Source organism: Gadus macrocephalus, chromosome 8 (assembly GCF_031168955.1).
Source record: "Gadus macrocephalus chromosome 8, ASM3116895v1".
Lineage (NCBI taxonomy): Eukaryota > Metazoa > Chordata > Actinopteri > Gadiformes > Gadidae > Gadus > Gadus macrocephalus.
The window spans coordinates 978306-994764 of NC_082389.1; the positions used below are offsets into that span (position 1 = coordinate 978306).

Below are 16459 nucleotides of genomic sequence, written 5' to 3' on the forward strand. Positions count from 1 at the left end.
AAAGTGATCCTGATTCTGGTTCCTCACCTCAGGGTGCCTCCCCTCCGCATCCAGCCTCAGGGCGAGGTCCGACAGGCGGTCCACGGACAGGGAGCGGGGCAGGGCGCGCCGGGGCCCCCCCCTCTGGGCCCTCGTGGGGGCCCCCGGCGGGGCCACAGCCGCCTCCTCCCCCCCCTCTGGCAGGAGAACAGACTGATGAGGAACCGATTCAGGGGACGCGGACGGACGCGCGCTCTCTCTCTCTCTCTCTCTCTCTCTCTCTCTCTCTCTCTCTCTCTCTCTCTCTCTCTCTCTCTCTCTCTCTCTCTCTCTCTCTCTCTCTCTCTCTCTCTCTCTCTCTCTCTCTCTCTCTCTCTCTCTCTCTCTCTCTCTCTCTCTCTCTCTCTCTCTCTCTCTCTCTCTACCTCCCTCCCTTCCCCACTCAAAACACACACACACACACACACACACACACACACACACACACACACACACACACACACACACACACACACACACACACACACACACACACACACACACACACACACACACACACACACCACTAAACCGTCAGTGCCTCACCCAGGGGCCCGTTGGCGGAGGGCGTCCCTGGGTCTTCGTCGAGGCCCTCCAGATCCAGGGACTCGCCTGACACGGCGTCCCCGTTGAGCAGCTCCTCTGGCTGGCCGCAGGGCAGCGTGTGGAGCAGCTGGTGGATGCGTATGTAGTGCGACCTGCGAACGAGGAGCGCTTTAATTCAAACGTTACGCTCTGAGAAGACCGTGTCAGGGTTTGTTTGTTCATGTTTACTAGGCAAATCAACGTCACAAAAAGATATGAATCATTATGCATCAATGATTTATACATTACATGTTATAATGTATAATGATCTTCATTCTATTAGTTTTATTGATAGTTCTAGACCTTTGTATGCTGTTCAATATCCAGCCGTTGGAACGATATAAAAGATGAACCAAACGTCCATCCAATGTGATATAAGAGCCCTGTTTTCCGACAAGGGCTTTATAAATAAACCAATACCAATGCTGAATGTATCTCTCAGCATGAGAAGACCGACCGACCTTATCAAATAGAATACAGTATCGTAACTACCGCCAGGAGTGAACCCTAAAGGCCGAACGCTCAACAGAATCTAGGGGCTTCAATTGAGGTGCAGACGTGTTCCTATAAAATAAACCCCAATAATCCAACACCGATGGAATACTGCTTCAACGATCCGTTTCCTACAGATCAGAGGGAAGCTATTCCTCATGGCTCAGCCCTCCAATCAGAAGCATAAGGAGGACGCAGCCGACCAATCAGAGGCATCAGAAGGACTCAGCCAACCAATCAGAAGCATCAGGAGGAGTCCCTGCGAGGGACTCCTCCTGATGCTTCTGATTGGTCGGCTGAGTCCTTCTGATGCCTCTGATTGGGTGGGCTGAGTCATGAGGAGGGACTCCTTCCCCATGACTCAGCCGACCAATCAGAGGCATCAGGAGGACGCAGCCCTCCAATCAGAGGCCCCAGGAGGCGTTCCTCTTACCTGGGCGTCTCGGGCTCGGAGCAGGAGGCGATGACCGTCTCCAGTTTGGACACGGGCAGGGAGCAGGGCCGGCTCCGCCTCCTTGGCAAGCTCCTGATGGTCACAGGACAGCCGTTCTCTCCTTCCTCCTCCCCCTCCTCCTCCTCCTCCCCCTCCTCCTCCTCTTCCTCCTCCCCCTGCCCCCCCGGCTCCGGGTCACCCAGGGTCCTCCTCCTCTCCTGCTGCTCCCCCCCCCTGTCTCTGCTCCGTCTCTCCGGGGACCCCCCCTCCTGCGTCCCCCCGTTCTCCTCCCACTGCTCTTCCTCCTCTCCTCCTCCTCCTCCTCCTCCTCCTCTGGTCTCCCCGTCCCCCGCTCCTCCCTCCCGTCTCGCCTCCAGCTCCTCGCCTCGGGGCGTGGAGGGCGTGTGCAGACTCCTCTCCTCGCTCGCCTCCTGCACCGTCGCCAACGGCGACTCCGTGACGCCCGTACCGTCCGCTTTGGCCGAGGCGGCGCCCTGAGTGTCCCGGGTCAGGCCGGCCTCTGGGGGATCTGGACCGGACGGCTCCTTCTCCTCCTCCTCCTCCTCCTCCTCGTCCTCGTCCTTCTCCGTAGACGCCGTCGTCTGGGCAACAGCCGACCCCTCCGTCCCACCGCGCTCCGCCTCTCCCGCCGCCGCCGCCACCGCCGCCACCGCCGCCGCCGCCGCCGCCGCCGGCTCCACGCTGCAGACGGGGTCGGACGGGAGCCCGTGGCGGCCCGTTCTGGACGGCCTCCGGTGTCTCGACCTCTGGGGGGGCTCGCCGGCGCCGGGGCCGTGGTTGCCCTGGGCGACGCGGAGGGGGCTGCGCGTGTCGTCGGACGAGGTGTGGGCCGCCCGCGAGGGGTGGCTGGAGCGCCGCGCGGCCGGGGGCTGGCGGGCCGGGGAGCACTCGGCGCTGAGGGTCTCGTCGTCTGGAGGCACAGAGCCGAGCGCTTTTTAAACGTTTGCTTTCCTGATAAGGTCGCGCTGCGTTCGAGACAGCCCGGAACTCGGAAGTTTCGGCGCCGAGATTCCGATCTTCCGACATCACTGCGTTCACTCCGAGCAGCGAGTTGTCTTGAACGCAGCGTCGCTCAGGTCCATCAGAACGCCATCATTGTCTTTAGTTTCATTGACTAATGACTAACTGCTAACAAAGTCTTTTTTGCACAGTGAAGCCGTGACAACCACATCAACGTTTTGGGGGACACTCATGTGTTCATCCTCAGTGTACCTCATTTCCTCTGTGTCATCCGGAGCGGTACAGACCTGGGTGTATGGACGACGTGATCTCGAAGCGGAACTGGAGCTGGCCGGTGACGTGCTCATTGGGTAGTCTGCGCCCCAGAGTGTAGTGCACCATCCTATCCCTGAAGAGCAGAAGGACGTTCAGATGAGAAGCTCATTTGCATTGACGTGGAGACACACGTACTGTTGACATGGCTGGCATCACAGAACCAGCACATTGCATATATAAATTGTTAATTTGTATATTTATGCAAATTGAAGTGGTTTCCTTCTTTCAGCAATGGCTTTTAAGAGCTGCAGCTGTGTAGTTGTACATTTGAAATGTAAATGAGCACCCTTTTCACACGACAAGTGAGAACACTTAGTCCCCCTGTGATGTTGAAAAGGAAGGAAATCATTTTGTCAAATAAAAAACAAGTACATCCGCTCAGATGTGCATACATTCTACCAATCTCTAGCAACTAATGTAGTCCCTGAGGAATGTTTTCATCCCTGTGCCCTCTGCCCCCCCCCCACACTGCCCTACACTAACACGGTAAAGGGACAGACGGTCGCCTTGGTTCCAAATAGTTCCAGATTAAACAGTAAACCACCTCCTCCTACCCGATGGCGTGTTTCTCCAACAGCCTCTGGACCGGCATTGAAAGCTTGCCCAGGAAACGCTTGAAGATGGGTCGGCTTTTAGCAAACTTATCCTTTACTTCTATTTCCAGAACGTCTGTCGGCAGCGAGACGAAGCTGAAGCGCTGCGGTGACAGACGGACGTGGAGGGAGGGTGTCGAAGGATGAGAACAGAGCAGGAGGAGGAAGACAGTCAATAATTAATACCATGTCCTATACCACGTTCTATTTCATGTTCTATATCCTGTTCTATACCATGTTCTATACCACATTATATATCATGTTCTATATCCTGTTCTATACCACGTTATATATCATGTTCTATATCCTGTTCTATACCACGTTCTATATCATGTTCTATACCATGTCCTATACCACGTTCTATATCACATTCCATACCATGTTATATACCATGTTCTATACCATGTTATATATCATGTTCTATACTACTGCTGTTGTTTTATCTTGGCCAGGACACTTATATAAAAAGACTAAATTAGTAAAATAAAGTTTAAAAAACAGTTTAATAATGGTGTAAACATCAATCTAGCCGTAAACACCAATCAATCAATTAAAATTCACTTTTAAAGGCCTTTACTACACAATCGATTACGCAACTGGCCCCCCGATATATACAGGCGATCTGCTCTTGTGTATGCGCACGTGTGTGTGTGTGTGTGTGTGTGTGTGTGTGTGTGTGTGTGTGTGTGTGTGTGTGTGTGTGTGTGTGTGTGTGTGTGGCCTGTGTGCGTGTGCGTGTGCATGTGTGTGTGTGTGTGTGTGTTTGTGTGTGTGTGTGTGTGCGTGCATGCATGTGTGTGCGTGCGTGCACCTCTCTGTTCCAGCGGGGGTTGATGGTGCTGTACACGATGCCCGAGCGCTTGTCCTGGCCGTGGTGCGGCAGCGAGGGGAAGATGCTGTTCTTCCCCGGCTGGATGGAGATCTTCAGGTAGGGGTCCGGGCTGAAGAACATCCCCTTCTTCAGCCCCGCCGCGTTGAAGTCTTCACAAGATAAACACAAAAGGAGGCTCAGGTTGCAAAACTCTTCCAGGCTGCATAGTAATAGTGTCTGAAAAATGGCATCCAACTCAAAGACCAAGAAGGTGCTGTGTAATCTGTGTGATAGCAGGGCCAGTCTGGTGCACACTAAGTAATGATCGTCATGTTTGCGGGAGAACCTGTCAATCCCCGTCTCTTTGGCTGAGAAGAAATCTGTTCAAGCATTTGGGCCGAAGTGTGTGTGTGTGTTTGCGTTTGCGTGTGTGAGAGTGTGAGTGTGAGTGGGCGTGTACGCGCATGCATGTGTGTGTGTGTGTGTGTGTGCGTGCGAGTGCGCGTGTACCAACCAGACAAACAGAAGCTGATGAGTCTTCTCGAGCCCTGGACTGGGGGCGCCTCTTCAGTAGAGTTCTGCTTCAGCACCTGGAGGAGGAACGGACGAGATCTGCATGAGCCTACCGTGGAGCTCTACGAGAGCCGTCACACACGGATAAAATCTGATATAAGAGAGCTCGGCTTTTACACCTGTTTGGAAAAATACTCGGCCTGCGACATTAACTAGGTTTGGAAACATTATCGTGAAAATTAAACCTCGGCCACTAGCTGAGTGACAGGGCTAGGGCTGAACGATTAATCGAATCAAAGCGACATTGCGATGTACTGTTACAGGACGCGATTTGCGAATCGCAATGGCTGTGATAAAAAAAAAGAATACTGTTTTATTTTAGCTTTATTAAAAAGCGAGATGGACAGGAAGATATGGGGGAGAGGGGAGGACATGCAGCAAAGGACCCCGGGAGGGAATCGAACCCGGGTCGCTGCCATCAGGACATCACCCCAGTTTATTGGTTGACTGCTTCCAATGCTGTGTCGGTCATACCATAGAATGGTTTATCAGTTGTTGAGTGTATAAGAAAGGATAAGGAACTTCACTCATAATATTGTTTGAAATAATCGTAATTGGATTATTTCCCCATATCGTTCTGCCAGGCCCGCCGCTCCCTGTACGCAGAGTACGCAGAGTACGCAGAGTGTTCAGAGTACGCAGGGAACCAAGTACCTGGGGGGGGCACCACAAATTAAGGTTTGAAGAAAATAAAAATACTAATAATAAAATAATTACATTATTGAATTACAAAAATATATAAATTAGTTATGAAGAGGCCCACCGTTGTTTTTTCTTAATTGTATAACCCAGGGGTCTCAAACTCGCGGCCCGAGGGCCAATTGAGGCCCACAGGATGATATTTTGTGGCCCCCTACTTCACATCAAAGTTTAGTGTTAGTGCGGCCCCCACATTGTTGTCAAACGCACATTTTTGCTGAGTGTCTTGCCACACTTTTTTATAACTTGTGATAGGGTAACCAGATGTCCCGGTTTTGCCGGGACAGTCCCATTTTTGAGTTGCGTGTCCCGACAAAAGCCAAAGGATGCTAAAATGTCCCGGTTTCCACCAACCACTATGAAATGTCCCCTGTTGTCAGCGATTACATAGCCAACGTGATCTAGTGATAGCCCGATCATTAACTTAGATTGGGTCAGTTGTGCTCTTTTTTTCTGTGCAATATTTGATGCAGCCCAGCCTGACCCAGGCGCTACCTTCGGCGGCCCCCAGGTAAGTTGAGATTGAGACCCCTGGTATAACCTATCGCTCAGGGCCCCCCCCCCGCTCGGAAGTCCTGTCAGGGCACCATTTAATGTCGAGTCGCCCAGGGCACCCAAACGGCCAGCGCCGGCCCTGCGTTGGGCCCGAGGCGGGGCCATGCTTACCGGGGCGGTGGGGTTCTTCACCGTGACGGTGGGGGTCGTGGCCCTCAGCGCCCCGCTCAGACCGTGGAAGTACTTGAAGCAAACCTTCGTCTCGGCTGGAGGGAGGAACGGTTCAGTCGTTATTGAACCACTTGTAATAGCGTGAGAGACAGCACAATCGTCGGCACTCGCGTCGCTGTCACAGCTAGACGCATCCGTGTTAAACTGAACGCAGAATGTGGGAAGAAACGGATCATCTTCACAAGAACACATATTGAGGCGCATTGTTGACACACCTGCAAGCAGCTGAAAACGTACTGACACTTACTTTCTACAAAGTAGCTGTTGGCCTCGATCTTCCACACGATCTGGCCCTTATGCGATCCGTTCACCCCGCGGCTCTTGTAATCCAGAAAGTTTTCGGACAGCACCTCGTCTGCCGAAGAGACAGAAGGACGACAGCGTGGTCGGCGCACTGGGTTTTCCATAGGGAGGAGGTTTTTACAATCGAAAATCCATGGAATTGTGTACAATATCAATACAACATCTGCTTAAACGCCATCCCTCAGGTGGAGGACTGCAGCCCAGGTCCACGTCGCCATGGAGGCGTGTCTTATTCATAACAATATGAACGACGGTGCATAAAGATAAAGACGGCCACATTGCTTCTCATGCTAGTTCATTTACGGTGAAAGGCATTACCGAGTGTTCTGCCAGGACTAGGATTTCCGTAGGATGCACAGAGAATTAAAAAGCTTTTCACACAACCTTGTGATTATAGCTTTAAAGGGGTACAGTCACACTCTGCAGTTTTCTAATAATAGAGAGAAGTGCTTCTGACGTGTGTTGGGGAGAAAATCCTGTCTGCAACATAAACTCAGATTCAGGGAAAGCAACTTGGAAAAGTCTGACCTTTGACCTCATCGGTCCGGGGGTTCTCCGTTCGTCCAAAAGGACCAATGACGTCATCAGACCCACTTTTCCGAAATGTGTTTTGCAAAAAAACCGAGTTGATGCTGCAGACCGTGTGTTTGAAGTTAAATGAACTTATAATACTAAATAGCCAAGCCCAGCAGCCACCTCTATGGGTCTAAGCTGCTCACCGATCAGATACATGCCAATCCAGTCTCCAGCGTCCACCTCCTCCTTGATGTCCCAGATGACGTGGACGTCCTGGGGTTGGCCGATGGTGTAGTGGGAGGAGCTAGTGGTGAGCGTGGAGCGGCAGTAGGACGTCACCAGGTCCGTGTCGCTGGTAGACCGAGGAGCGGTGCCCATTTCCTTCAGACAGATCCGTGCATGTGTCCGTTGTAACAAACACTTCATACACATGTGGAATGTGAAAATATGGGCTCTCAACCATCTCAGAGGGTTTATACGTTGGAGCACATTACAAATGATCCCCACTGGATACACGCACACACACACATACGGGTTTGCACAACATCAATGGTCTGCACAATCTGTGTCTGTGTGTGTGTGTGTTGCATTGTTTTTCTGTGTGTGTCTCTGTGTGTGTTTCCCTGTGTGTGACTCTTTGTGTGTGTGCCTCTGTGTATGTGTGTGTCTCTCTGTATTCTTTGTGTGTCTCTGTGTGTGCGTTTCTCTGTGTGTCTCTCTATGCGTCTGGGACTATGTATGCGTCTCTCTATCTTTGTCTCGCTGTGTGTCTCTCTATCTTTGTTTTTTCTCTGTGTGTGTCTCTGTGTGTGGGTCTCTGTATGTGTGTGTCTCTCTGTGTATTCTTTGTGTGTCTCTGTGCGTGTGTCTCTGTGTATTCTTTGTGTGTCTCTGTGTGTGCGTTTCTCTGTGTGTCTCTCTATGCGTCTGGGACTATGTGTGTGTCTCTCTATCTTTGTGTCTCTCTGTGTGTATCTCTGTGTGTGTCTCTCTGTGTGTGTGTGTGTCTCTCTGTGTGTGTCTCGGTGTGTGTGTCTCCTCCTCGTGACCTACCTGCTGTAGACAGTTGTAATTATGTGTGTGTGTGTGTGTGTGTGTGTGTGTGTGTGTGTGTGTGTGTGTGTGTGTGTGTGTGTGTGTGTGTGTGTGTGTGTGTGTGTGTGTGTGTGTGTGTGTGTGTGTGTGTGTGTGTGTGCGCGCGTGCGTGCGTGCGTGCGTGCGTGTGTGTGTGTGTGTGCGTGTGTGTGTACCTGCTGGAGGCAGTGCCGTAGCTCCATGTGGTGGAGCTGCTCCGGGTTGAGGCTGTGCCGTACCGGGTCTTTCTTCCCGCGCCGCCGGCTGCGGGACGGGCGAGAGGAGGACGCCATGGCGACGGCCGGCGCTCAGAGGAGGACTCTGCAGGGACGACAGCGGAGAGAGCGCCACAACATGATAACGTCTGAGGGGAAGGTTTTAAAGTGTGATAAAAGATGATCAAAATAGAAAAAGCCGACTCATAATTAAAATGTATGTCATATAATCTTGTTATAGCCAGCATAACATCCTGTACACAAGATTAGTATCATGTGATATCACGTACACACAACAATAACAAATACGGCAAATGAAAGTACACTTGAAAGTACAACCTCAAAAGGTTGTGCCTAAAATATATATGCAGTGTTTGCAGTGGCACAATACACCGGGCAGCATGCTAAACAGGTGGTGGGCTTCAACGCCGGCCATAAATCGTGAGGCGCGGTCTACAACAAGCAGGTGCTGTAGCGAGCGGGCGTGCCACAGCGCATGCAGGAAAGGAGAGGGAGCTCTTACAGGGGGGTCTGTAAATGAAGAAGAAGGGGAGAGGAGAGCACATCTAAACAGGAAGAAGAAGAAGAAGAGGAAGAAGAAGAAGAAGAAGAAGAAGAGGAAGAGGAAGAAGAAGAAGAAGAAGAAGAAGAAGAAAAAAAGAACATGAAAAGACGGTCCAGGGAGGCGAGGGAGTTGTAAAAGATGCAGCAGGGAGGGCTGAGTCACGACGAGGTGGGACGGGGGGACAGCGGCCAACGCAGGCAGACGCAACGCGGACAGTCTGCAGTGTGGTGAAGGTGCTGTGTTTAATGAAGGCTGCTGGTTTACTGCCCCGGTGTGCTTTGGACGGGGAAAGGCAGGAAGTGAGAATGGCTCGAGGAGGATGTTAGGAACCGATCGTAATGAATTGTTAATACCGGCGTGCTAACACGATTTATGATCGCACATTCTGAAAATCATTTAGCACCTCAAGAAGCATGCAAATTCAACCGTCCATTGTAGTCGTTTTTCTCTCACTATATATTACTTTTTTAATAATTTAGCAGACGATGCACTTCATTATCGAGAAGGTTGTGGTTAGGGAATCCTGCTCGATGATGCCGTCACGTAGACTGTGTGGACATTGGGGATCGAACGCAGAACCTATCGGCTTGGAGTCAAACACCTTGACTACTACTCTAACCTGTCCATACATAAATAGGTTCCAGTGAAGTGTATGAAATAAAAGGAAGAGCAGGCCTGTGCCAGTGGCCATGGCTGTCTGCCATAGGCCCCGTTCTAGGCTGATTTATTAAGCATGTTTACATTGTCTACGTTCTACCGAAACACCATATCCATTATCCTGCATCCTATAAGCAGTGAACAGTCCCTGGAACGACCAGAATAAGAACATGACAAGAAAAACCAAAACAAAGACATGGACAATAAAATTTTGGACAAAGAACTTGACAGAGCAATACCCGAAACAGCCATGTGACTGAAACGGATATCGCTCAAATGACCCGCCCGGACATTTGCAAATACACACAAATCCTAGTCCCTGGTTCCAGCCTGCGTTTAGGTGTGAGGTGTGACCGGGTTGGCCCCATGCAGAGGGGCCTCGTCGGGCCACAGCCTCCTGCTCCACAGAGCGCCAGCTGAGCCCGGTCTGCTGCTGAGTTCACACTCTATAATTCATCCCTCAGCACCTCGGACCTCGTTAAACAGACTCCCGACCGGTTTGAGTGATGCCTCGGACTGGCTTCATATACGTGGGTACATGTGTGTGTGGGTGTTACAGACACACAATTGTTGAGGTGTTTTGACAATTTGAGCAATACACATTTGGGAAGGGCCAAGGAGGTCTCACCAAGAGACATGTTTGTCGATACACACTTAGGATTAGCATTATTAAAACCACGAGAGCAAAATGATTAATGAGCTCATTCACTTGTACTTGTGCTGGGACTCATGCTGGGCGGTAGTCCATAGTTCCCAGAGCCTCTTGTTAGTTTGTATTCATGTCAATGTCACCATAAGACATTCCAACAAGAGGACTTCACAGAACTCAGTTCAAGTCTCCCCGAAGAAATAAACACAATGAAAGATAATGACAGCCATGGGCTGAACATATTGAAATAAACGTTGAAATAAACCTATTTCCTCGATAGAGAGAGATGTGATATGAATCCATGGTACAAAAACATGATCTCATGATAGAGAAACTTATTTGTTGTATAGAATTTGACGAAAAAAAAATATATACAATTGTGATATAAAAGTGCATACATGTGCTATTTGTAAATGATTGTTTTGTGCCATATGCTAGTAAAGAACTCATTGTATTGAGAAAAACACATAACACTAAATATAGCTTCGAGCATGTTTGGACCACATATGCATTTCTTCAGTGGAGCTACTTGACCATTGCACTGCAATTAATCTGGTCAGTAACCACAGAATGTAGTATATTTTTCCTATTTTGAAATTTATTCAGTGTAGCCAACATGTCAGACTGTGGTGATATGCTGGTACACAGATCATGATCCCGTCATGGCAGAAGGACAATCAGGCCAGGCGACCATACGGGCGGCAGAGGGAGCGAGCATCTTCGACCCGGGCAGCAGTCTTGGTGGTACCCAAGGAAACAGGATATGCCCCGTGTCTGTACGTGTCAGCGTTTTACACACACACACTTGAGCACAGGCTGAACAGCGAGTTTACTGATGGCGGTGGGAATGACACACTATTGGACATACAAGATAAACGAAACGTCAATTCTAGGCCCTGGGCGTACATGTGCCGATGTTGACATTTGCAATAGCCTTCTTACCTGGGTCAGAAATGACAACTGATGGATTGTGAGCTCCACAGCTATATCATCCACAGCACATGTTTACCCACTCCGTGGGGCGGCGACGGGTCGACGGGAAGTCGTCTGCATATCTCAACGTTCATTTAGCCTATTAGGCAGTCTGTGGCATCGGGGGACCTGAACCATTCGTGGCCTATGCTATGGTCAATAGGCGACCAAAATTCATCTCAGCATCTTTAACCTGACAAAGCAAGGAAAAATAAAGAGGCGAGTTCCGGAAGAGCATTTCAAAGTAAAGCAATCTGCCGCGTCAATCGCTCTAACCGTAGTAATATCCAATTACTTTCAGTCTTGTGAAGGAATATTTGTTATTTATCATTCGACCGAAAACTAACCTAGCGTAATATTTTACAATATAAATGCACCATTGTCTATACAGCGGACTGTACCCTGGCCTTGTTTTTCTGCAATATAAATAACGTTACTACTCAAATAAAGGGTCCACATAAGAGGGCACATTATTTTTGGGAGGATAGTTTTAACATTTAGTTAAGATGTTGGTGTTTGTTAAACTAGAGGTAAGTTATTACCGACTCAATTTCGTAACCCCGAACTAAAGTTCCAATTTGGATCCTTTTATTTTGAAGGTCACATTTTGGAAATGACGGCTTTGTTCAAAGCCTTTCTGTTTTACTTGACACGGGGGACAGGGCTCTTCCCCGCAGCATCACCATCTTCCTCGAATCAGGGATCGTTTTCGTTCAAAGATCAAGTCAGCTGTTGTCTCATTCCGGATGCTGAATTTAATTACGGCAAAGATTCTACCGCAAATACGTAAATCGTGCGTCTTAAACGTAAACAGTGTTGTTGTTATCGTTTGGTTTGTTGTCTCTGTGTCCCACATTGAAGAGATTATTCAGCATTGATGTTAATAGGCGTGGCAGCGACACATTGTCCATAAAGTGGGACGGATGAAATCCGGTTTGACATATCAACGATAAAACCTGAATGATAACCTCATCAAAGCAGCACAAATTACGTTTTGATACAATCTTGTGTTTACACTAGTCTTGAGACTGTTGCATTAAAAAACATTTAATATAGTCCCTTTAGATTTACATCAATTTATATTTTACAAGGCCACTCAGTTCAAACACTGCCCCCAGGGTCACAAGTCAAATGCAATCATTAATGATGAGATGGGGACATCCATCCAATTGTTCATAGGTTGAACGTGTGCCTGCTCTTCCTCTGAGTCGTGGAAGAAGAAGAAGATGATCGTCGAGTATCTCTCTTTCCCCACAGACGCAATAGAGGTGGTATTCCAGTCAGCAGTCATTAAGCATGTGCTTTGACGTTTAATAATTATTGTATCAACACTTCTCTGCATGACGTGGGCTTCACAGCGCGTCATCGAGACCATTTGCTCTGGTCCAGATCCACGTCGTACTCCCGTGTCTCTGCCTGGTGCTCTACGGGGACAGAGGGCTGCTCCGGGCCGGTTAACAAATCAAAAGTCCGTCCTTCCCTGAGCTGCAGCGTGGCCAGCTTCAGCTGCCATCTGTAGGGAAGCCAACATGAGCACAAAATATTACTTTATTCGTTCCAAAAACGGTGATAGGTAGATATGGTCTGATTTACGTACCCATTATCAATGACAGAAATATAAAATCATATTTTACCCATTTGTAGCAGGATCTTTGGATGCAATTGTATACAGATATCCTCCAGTTTTTGATCCCGTCACAGGGATCTTCACCTGCAACACCCGACAGTTAAATCAAATCATCCCAGCAAGAACATCAAACATAAATATTACCACATGGTTATTTAAAGAATGTCCAGGTTTAGCTCCAGGAAAAAATACTCTATCGTGATGTGTGTCGTTAGATTTTGTTCCTATCCCCCGTGGCCGATCGTGGAGAGATCCCAGTCGGTAACTCGGTCATTGTACCTTGGCGATGTTCTGGTCGATGCGGTTATCTTTGTCCGACAGGTGGATGTTGTGGACCTTCAGAGGGGGCGCCCCTAGTCCTTCCATCGCCTCGGGGTGGTTCTCCAGGCGTTCCACAGCCAAGCGATGGTATTCAGATTTGGCAAAGTTCTCTGATTATGATCACAGACATATGCAGAACAAGAGGATTACATTATTCATGTGTTTTCCTCATTGTTATGCTCTGTTGTGTCACCCACCCGCTGTGTTTATTGTGATGCCATCGCACATCGGTCGGCCAAAACCCAAACAGCGATATGAGCCATTGCTGTGCTTTGATTCACTACGCTATTTTGAAATGGGCCCAAAACACATGAGTAACATTTCTATGAACATTGATGACCACTTCTATCTAGTGTGGATTCATCAATCATTTTCGATAAATGCACTTGAAAAACACGTAAATAAAATAAAATAACTCTTCCATGCAATATTTATGATGCATATACAATAAGCTGGATCGGTTGGGTTCTCACTGCAAAGCAGTGAGAATTAAGGCATGTGCATGGTACACGTACACGTACACCACACACACACACACACACACACACACACACACACACACACACTTACTCTGCATCAGGTAGTACATGGTACAGATTCCGCCACCGGTCAAAACAGTGGTGAAGATCGTCAGCTGCTGCAGTTTATGCGTAGAAATTCTCATCACTGCAGTCTGTGGTTATACACTGGGAACATAGGTAGACACACATATCCGTTAGTGATGGGGGGGGTCAAACTAATACGGTATATTAAAAAATAATAAAATGCAGGCCTATTCCCAAACATCTCTGCAAACTGTACCTTACATATAAAAGTCAATTACATTCCGCCGATTGGCTACAAAATAATGACGCCTAAAAGCTTCAAGTCATTATGGTGTGAAATGCATTAATGTCGTTTGCTGTCATGATAAAATGAACCATTTCAATGTGTTTAGAAAAGCATATTGGAAATGTTATCAATTCAGTAGGACTGAAATGGATGTCAGTATTTCTGCAACCTGCAAGATGCCGCAGTTTACTCCATACAACTTCTGAACGTATGCCCAAGTTGTCAAAGAACTCGGACCCATCCATGTCGTGTCACATTATGTATGTTGTGCTGGCCTCCACGTGCCTCAGTAGGTCAACGCAACCATTATGAATGCATTTTAACCAAATTGGTGCCGCACGATTCAACATTGCGCAAGAGTTGCAAAGATTGAAACCACTAATGAAGTAACGTTTAGAGGTCTTTAGTAATAGTGCTCTGCTATGAGGGCAGTAACATGTCATTACAAAAATCGTATAGGTAAATTAATTTACATCGGAAAGTACGTTTCTCAGTCATGCCGGACAAACCAAACAATATTGTTGATCGATAAAAGAAATGACTGACCTTAAAGGACGAGCACTAATCATCTCCCCCAAACAGCAACACTCGTGTTGTCAATCCACCCGGAAACGAATACAACAATTTCCGGTGAATTAGTTACTACAAAATAAAGGGGGGTATTTTTAAATGCCTAAGTATACCGTATATTTTTTATCTAATTTATACAGTATACCTGGGTGGTGTATGTTAAAGTATACTATTTTATATGCTGTGTGTCTGTGTGCGATAAAAAAAAAACATGCTTTTCTTGTTTGAATTAATTCAATTATTACAATTATGAATAATTTCATCAGATCAGAAAATGTTTGCTTTCCGATCCCCAAACCTCCCTTTACCTTCCTGGCGTCTCTGCTGGGTTGTTGCTGGGTTGTTTTTGTTAGTCAATGACTGTATGGGTGTTTTCTAATATAACTGAGAGTATAGCCACATTATATTACAGACAACGCCTATTGATTTTTTGGTTTGAATATTTGGTAAAGGCTCTTTTTTATGGACACAGGATCAGTTCTATACATATTTTAACATGCAACTGATTTTCATTGATTCAATTAAATGACACACATTCCTAAAACTCACTCAAGGCAACACAGAGGATGGTTAGATGCCCTAACTCACCATCATTATAAAAGGCCACCAACTTAAAAAAAAAACTAATAAGTAGGCCTAACCAAAATCATGGATTCACTGCGTTCAATATAGAGTGGCGAAGTCACGCCTCTTCCGGTAGGGCTCATGGGACCTATGAGATCGAAAAATATGAATGGGTGTCAATGGAGAGAAAATAATTATTTTCTGGTCCCGGTCTTTATATGCCCTGGATTACACATATGTTGTTTGTGGATTTAAAGGATAATTTTTCATCCCTACAAGTACACAATATAATTTACAAATATAAATTGATTTCACAAAACATTTAGGATTGCAGACATCGACCTAGCAAAAGTTGTGTTTTGATTTCCGATAGAATATTGGTTTTAGGATCTGTATTAAGATGTCTTTCAGCAATACTGAAGCATCATGGAGCATTGTCAGTGTTTCATCCCAATTTAGAATAATATCAAGAGATTATGGCATATTGAAAGCATCACGATGGTTCCATTGAAAATATTCTGAAGAACTATCTTGACTTGATTTAACATTTAATATATTTAAATTCTTGATCAAAAAGCGTGTTTGGTTGGTAGGTAGGTCGTCATGTCAGATGGGACACATATTTATCGGTTTGTTATAAACGTTGAGCCAACCTTGGAGGAGTACGGCACCTTTAAAGGCTTCTAAAGGCCAATGCATTAAATCAGCCGACAAACAAATCCTTCTCCCACCTGCCAAGTAAAACAAACCCACTTATTCAACAAAATTACAAAATTAACCGTTCCTAACAACACATGAAATCAATGCCAATCTTTGCTCGGCTGTTCGGTGAAGTGTGCTGCTGCTGCCTCCTGATGATAAAATGCAGTTCGAAACTGAACCTTTTGTTTTAAAGGTTGGCACACTGGTGGTGAGGTACAGTTACAATCACTCCTCCGCATTCCCTCGTTGCTTTGCAGGGGCCAAGTTGGCTCGACGCACGGAACGGCATTATTATTATTCTCCGTTTTTTTCATGAGCCTGACCTCATGTTTGGAGCCCTTTGGTATCTAAATAAGGCAAGGACTTTACTCGGGCTGTCACACAGAGAACAGAGAACATGAAAAAGGAAAAAGCAGCTTACAATAGCTTTTTAATAGCTTGTAAAATTGTCGTTGTGTGCACCAATGTAAATTAAGAGGAACCAGGTTTGATGTTCCAAGCAACCTCAACCTGATAGATCGGGCAAAGGACAACATGAGCCATGTTGTAAGTGAACAACAAATTATGTAAGTGCATATGTTAGTTGATAACCTATGAAAGAAAAACATGAGACGGATGTTACAGCGTTTTTAAGTGAAGAGTTATAGGACACATCAGGAAAAATAGG

The 16459-nt window shown here is 47.2% G+C and overlaps 2 protein-coding genes across 2 annotated transcripts in view; both read right to left on the minus strand.

The window, feature by feature from the left end:
* LOC132462539 (E3 ubiquitin-protein ligase HECW1-like) overlaps nucleotides 1-11414 on the minus strand; it is a 28665-nt gene extending 17251 nt beyond the window's left edge. Inside the window, exons 1-12 of the mRNA XM_060058093.1 lie at nucleotides 11148-11414; nucleotides 8296-8440; nucleotides 7249-7426; nucleotides 6474-6581; nucleotides 6167-6261; nucleotides 4743-4818; nucleotides 4229-4398; nucleotides 3379-3521; nucleotides 2797-2897; nucleotides 1529-2459; nucleotides 551-716; nucleotides 38-192 (exon numbers count right to left, since the gene is read on the minus strand). Of these exons, the coding sequence (XP_059914076.1) occupies nucleotides 38-192; nucleotides 551-716; nucleotides 1529-2459; nucleotides 2797-2897; nucleotides 3379-3521; nucleotides 4229-4398; nucleotides 4743-4818; nucleotides 6167-6261; nucleotides 6474-6581; nucleotides 7249-7426; nucleotides 8296-8412 (2240 nt within the window). The 5' untranslated portion in view covers nucleotides 8413-8440; nucleotides 11148-11414. The remainder of the gene's footprint in view (nucleotides 1-37; nucleotides 193-550; nucleotides 717-1528; nucleotides 2460-2796; nucleotides 2898-3378; nucleotides 3522-4228; nucleotides 4399-4742; nucleotides 4819-6166; nucleotides 6262-6473; nucleotides 6582-7248; nucleotides 7427-8295; nucleotides 8441-11147) is intronic.
* A 794-nt stretch (nucleotides 11415-12208) lies between these two features.
* On the minus strand, nucleotides 12209-13852 carry LOC132462406 (cytochrome c oxidase assembly factor 1 homolog). The gene is made up of 4 exons (XM_060057928.1): nucleotides 13696-13852; nucleotides 13084-13235; nucleotides 12812-12888; nucleotides 12209-12690 (listed from the first exon to the last, which is right to left on the minus strand). Exons 1-4 carry the CDS (start codon nucleotides 13787-13789, stop codon nucleotides 12540-12542), a joined length of 474 nt encoding a protein of 157 aa, XP_059913911.1. The 5' UTR covers nucleotides 13790-13852; the 3' UTR covers nucleotides 12209-12539.
* Nucleotides 13853-16459: the final 2607 nt, after the last annotated feature.

Coding starts and splice junctions, on each gene's coding strand:
- LOC132462406 (XM_060057928.1), bottom strand. CDS start 13,789: ATGAGAATTTCTACGCATAAACTGCAGCAGCTGACGATCTTCACCACT. Junction 12,889..13,083: donor TCGACCAGAACATCGCCAAG/GTACAATGACCG, acceptor CGGGTGTTGCAG/GTGAAGATCCCTGTGACGGG. Junction 12,691..12,811: donor AAAGATCCTGCTACAAATGG/GTAAAATATGAT, acceptor GCTTCCCTACAG/ATGGCAGCTGAAGCTGGCCA.